Source organism: Limulus polyphemus, unplaced genomic scaffold (assembly GCF_000517525.1).
Source record: "Limulus polyphemus unplaced genomic scaffold, Limulus_polyphemus-2.1.2 Scaffold76, whole genome shotgun sequence".
Lineage (NCBI taxonomy): Eukaryota > Metazoa > Arthropoda > Merostomata > Xiphosura > Limulidae > Limulus > Limulus polyphemus.
Window position 1 is genome coordinate 284,141 of NW_013665686.1, and position 5,545 is coordinate 289,685.

The 5,545-nt window shown below is 33.8% G+C and overlaps 1 protein-coding gene across 1 annotated transcript; it reads right to left on the reverse strand.

The window, feature by feature from the left end:
• Positions 1-1,247: 1,247 nt before the first annotated feature.
• LOC111087775 (4-coumarate--CoA ligase-like 9) lies at positions 1,248-4,925 on the reverse strand. The gene is made up of 2 exons (XM_022395614.1): positions 4,678-4,925; positions 1,248-1,780 (listed from the first exon to the last, which is right to left on the reverse strand). Exons 1-2 carry the CDS (start codon positions 4,865-4,867, stop codon positions 1,656-1,658), a joined length of 315 nt encoding a protein of 104 aa, XP_022251322.1. The 5' UTR covers positions 4,868-4,925; the 3' UTR covers positions 1,248-1,655.
• Between the last annotated feature and the right edge of the window lie 620 nt (positions 4,926-5,545).

The following is a 5,545-nucleotide window of genomic DNA, read 5'->3' on the forward strand; positions in this document are numbered from 1 at the left end:
GAAAAAAAACAACAAAAAAAACGTAAGTTGTGATCTCAGTCAAATAATGGATCATAGCAGACAGTAAGATTGTCATTAAACAATCTTTTAATTTAATTACATCTGGATATTGATGATGTAATCGTATGTGGACTTCCATTGTAACACCGTCTACCCTTATAAAGTTCATGTAAGATAAAACTATAAACTATCCTGTGTAAAATGAAATATTTTGTCAAATTATATGGATAGCATGAAGTCAAACTAGTGAAACAGTAAATTTTAAATTATTACATGATATTTAAATAAGTGTGTTTTTTTTCTGGACGATTTACGTTTAAATGGTCAGGAAATGTAATTAAATATAGAACTAATAAATTAGTATTAAGCGTCCTTTTTCAGGACGAATTACATATAGATGGTCAGGAAATGTAATTAGATATAGAACAAATGAATTAATGTTTTACACCGACTGTATTAAATCTAACCATGTTAAGAAACTTCTTGAAACCATGACATCATATCCGCCTTCATGGCGGTCTAGTACCGCGCCCTCTAGTTCCACTTCGTGAAACTATTACATAATCGTCTCTGACGTTCCACTGTCATGGCACCCTAGCAACACGTCCCTAACAACGTACTCTCTCTCATGACATCACTGTCTCTACCCCTTCACTAACCCCACTGCCTGAGGTGGACGTATAGCATCCTCTGGCGGCGCGTCTGAAGTACACTTTTTCATCTACAGCAATTTAACAAATCACGGGCTTGGCATGACCTGCTAATTAAGTTGGTTGACTGTAAACTTGCAGGTCGTGGGATCGAAACCCGTTATCAAAAATCTTCGCCGCGCCTTCATCAACCATGAAGGCGCTATAAAGTGAAGGTCAATCCCACTATTCCTTGTTAAAGAGTAGTCCAAGAGTTGTTGGTGTTGTCTAGTTGTAGTCCATCACTTCGAAATTAGGGACGACTAGCCCAGATAGCACCCGAGTAACTTTGCGTGCAATTCAACAACAAATGAAAACTAATTAAGAGTTTTTTCGTTTTTAGTTAACAGTTCACCAGCTTTAAATCTTTATCTGTAGTGATGTATTAGCTTTAATTTATATAGTAATTCACCGTTTTTAACTTTATAGTAGTTGATCTGGGTTTAAATCATTTATTCGTTTAATAACTTTCGTAGTAGCGTACCGGCTATAATTTGTATAACATAATATATTTATTTATAACACAAGCTACTGTAGATTTTACTGCTGTTCACTCTATTAAAGAAAACAACAACAACAACAACAAAACTTAAAAAGTATGAATCAACGTGAACTCTAAGATTTCATTAGCCCTACGTGACGTCGTATCATTTTATCTTAATGATTGTTGGTAGTTACTTTGATCCAACCAATGACCATATATTTTTAAAAGGTGGTTCAGTATATATAACCATATCACCGATACAAATGATTTTGTGTTCCTGTTATTGTGTTTCAATAGTTTTGGTTTGTTGAATAAATGTCAATAAATCTATTTCGTCGTACGAACACATTTTGTAATATTTTTCCGATACATCTGTGGTTGTTGTAGTTTGTTGAATTCACAGAAAAATACTGTTTCCACACTTCAATCGAAACTATGAGGCATATTTGTTGTTGTTTTGCCTCAGAGCCATTGACCAGTGGTTATTTTTTCAATTTTTGGACTACATGATTCTTCAGATATTTACGTTCGATCTTGCCGAACTGTGACCGAGGAATTTTGTCTATAAACTCCAATCCCTTCAGCTGTTTCTGTGGCGCTAGACGAGCTGTTAAAATAGAACACAGCCTAATAAGGTAAAGCTTTATCTTAAAGCTAGCACATCAGTGCAAGTCTATTAAAGCTGAGCTTTATTTTAAATTTTAAGACACTAGTGGAAGTCTGGTAAAACTTGACTATTTCTTAAAAGCTATCAATCTTGTTTACGCATGGAACTGTAAATATAAATGTATCTATGCTAAGTCATGAAATGTTGAAATTATCACTTACAGTGCAGTGTTTATCAAAATGGAACGATATTATCGGTATATGCTGGTTGTATATAAACATTTATGCATTTTGATGTACTTTTTGAATATTAATTGTTAAAATAGAAAAACTGTATAGGAGGAGTTTGTACACTTTTCAGTAATCTCGAAAATGTTACTTAATAATTATATAACATCCTTGTCACCTCTAGTGGTTAATTGGTAAGTTTATAACATTAAAAATAAATCAGGTTCTGTACCAGTGGTGGACAGAACGATGATAGCCCATTGTGTAGCTTTGGGGTCAAAAACGAACAAACAAGTATTCTTATATATAAGTATTCTACTTTCCAATATGAATGTTTATAACATAGAGGGTCCAACATAAACGAAAAGAAAAACTAAGGTCATTTTAATTGTTGCGAATCATTAAAGAGGAAATGGTTTAACTTTGTAGAGATGACATAAAGTTCGAATAATTGTTTACGGGTGAAACCAAGATACTGGTTACTGTCAGTAGTAAAAATAAGGTCCACGATTAAATTTATAGTTTCATCAAGGGGAATATTAGTAGAGCGAGATTCAATATAAAACTGGCCATAACTTTCCACAAAGTTAAACCATTTCCTTCTTAATGACGTCTTTTATGACCAGATAGATGGCATCACCATTGGATCCCCGCTGGGTCCAACGATAGCCAATAGTTTTCTATGCTATCATGAACGCAAGTGGCTAGAAAACTGCCCATGTGAATTCAAACCTGTCCTTTACAAACGCTATATTGATGACATTGTCTTGCTGTTTCGACAATCAAGTCACGTTTCCTAGTTCCTTTCTTACCTTAATTCCCAACATCCCAATATCAAGTTCACATCCGAACTCCAGGAACTTCCCGTTCCTAGATCAGGATTACCAAAGAAGATAAACACTTTTCTATCTCTGTTTATCATAAAGGAACTTTTACTGGTCTCTATACCAATTTTAACAGCTTTGTCCCAAACTTCTTCAAACATAATTTGGTCATATCATTGTTAAACAGAATGTTTAATCCTTGTTCTAATTACTCTATTTTACACGAACAAATTACCCTTCTACACAAACACATGTTAAATAATGACTATCCGGCTAATTTTCTAACGAAGATTACATGCAATTTCTAAAACAACATGTTCCAACCATCAGCCAATGTGCACACCGTCTCAAATTCCCCTCATTATCTTCCTTCCTTTTATGGGTTCATAATCCTTACAAATTAAAAAACAACTCTCCCCTCTAATAACAAAAACTTATACCCTCAAAATCAACTCAGACTAATTTACAGGCCTCCACATTCGAAACTTATTTCAATAAAAAAGATCAACTACCTAAACTTTTACGTTCATGGCTCGTGTATAAATATACGTGTAGTGACTGTACCGTCACGTGCATTGGCAAAACAAATCGCCACTTAAAAACTAGAGTCTATGAACATTTAGGAGTATCAAACAGAACCGACCGTCCACTACTCAAACCCAGCCACTCATCCGTTCGTTCACATACTGAAGTCATAGCTAAAGACCGCCCTACTCTTTACGGCCCAAAAACTTCTGTAGATCTAAAATAATTCTAAATTTACACACTTAAAACTCAACCGTTTTGCAATATATCTATAATCTTTTGTTTTATCCTTCCATTTATCACTTTACTTAATAAATAAATTAACTAGTGATTAATGATACTATAGTTTTAGTTAATAATCGTCTTTCTAACACGATTTTTAGATTTCACTGAGGGTGGAATGGATGTATTCCGAACCTTTCGAACCTTCAAAACAAAATGTTTTATGCTTCTTTTTTCAACCATCTTCATCGTCATTATTAGACTTTGGTTTCCCATCATTAATCTATTGCCACTGTTAGATTGATTTTAAACCAAACGATGGCGTTGCAGTTGGTCCTTGATGAACTTTTTATTATTTGTTTGTTTGAAGTTAATCACAAAGCTACACAATGGGCTATCTGTGCTCTGCCAACCACGGGTATCGAAACTCGGTTTCTAGCGTTGTAAGTCCGCATAGATACCGCTGTGCCACTGGGGGCGCTGAACTGTGTATTGTGTGCACTAACTGTAGGCTAAATATTACATAAATGGCTCTAATTTAATACATCTACCAACTATATAAATTGAAATACACGTATAATACTAATAATATTTACTTTCATAACGACAGCGGTTTCCTTACTTTGAGACATAATTATTAGTTGTCACCAATCTGCCGCTAGTCGGTTTCAATTTTGTATCGTGGCTTTTTCAAGAAGAAAGAGCGTATAAAAAGTTTTCAACCACACTTTTCAGCCGTATTCAGTGTGTGACTGAAATGCTATTATACACTTTTATTATTCTTGAAAAAGCCGTAAGAGACTGAATAAGGAATGTAATGTTATAAAATTTAACGGGCCTAATACTGCTCTCTTATGAAAATTATAATTAATTAAAATCATCATTCGCCAGCTTTGGAAGGACATTCACACTATAGCAATTATTGACGTTGCATGCTCATTGTTTGAGTAACATTTATATGCAGGCCCTTTGTTTAGTATTTGTTATACTATTCGTACATTACAATACTTTGGAAGATATCAGAGACTGCAAAAGTTAATGTATTATCCAATTCTACCAATCATATATGTATACATTTTTTATAATAAAAACATCGTACCTGAAATAAAACAGAGTATATTTTCAGGTGTCACGTGACTACCTGTTTTGATCACCACAAGTCCATAAGGTACTTCTCCTAATGTGGAATCTGGGATTCCAACTACAGCAGCGTCCTCTATTGCCTGATGGCTACATAAAACAGACTCTATTTCAGTAGGAGAAACTTGATGAAATCCTGATTTGATCATTTCTTTTAATCTGTCAGTGATGTAAATATTTCCTTCTAAGTCGTAATGGCCAAAATCTCCTGTTGAGAACAATTATCATTGATAAGTGGGTAACGGTCTAAAATGAACACGTTGCAACAATCAGGGTTCAACAACAAAAACACAATTTATTCATAATAACAACACTAAAAAATAACTTCAACACAGTTAATAAAGAAATGCCTGGTAAGGACTTCACACCAATATTAATAAACAATTTATCATAAATATTAATAAATCAATAACAGTAGGATCAGGAAAAAGAACCAGAAAAAAAAACATACCTTATTCCCAAAATAAAAAAATACAGCAAATACAATATTCAAATAATATCTTTCACTATCGAGTGACAAACAGCAATAACTTTATCTCTCTCTTAGTGAAATTTCTGGTAGGGTATTTATTCACAGAGTAGGTCACGAGAGTACAACCTCATGTGATCATAAATTTACATACTCTTCTGCTATATTAATAGTATCTGTACGTCACCACTAGGGAAGCTGATGTTAGTTTTGTTGTGCACACCTATATATTTACCGTATTTTTCGGTTTTAGCACTTTTTTACTCCAAAATTTGATGTCAAAATCTGCTTGCGTCCTATACACCGAAGGTATGAATAATATATATATATATATATACGATATACACAAGCCATGTGT

What these genes read in the sequence shown, in the direction of transcription:
- LOC111087775 (XM_022395614.1), bottom strand. Translation starts at nt 4,867, where the DNA reads ATGATCAAATCAGGATTTCATCAAGTTTCTCCTACTGAAATAGAGTCT. An exon ending in TATACTCTGTTTTATTTCAG is followed by an intron (nt 1,781 to 4,677) that starts GTACGATGTTTT and finishes CTATTTTAACAG; the next exon opens with CTCGTCTAGCGCCACAGAAA.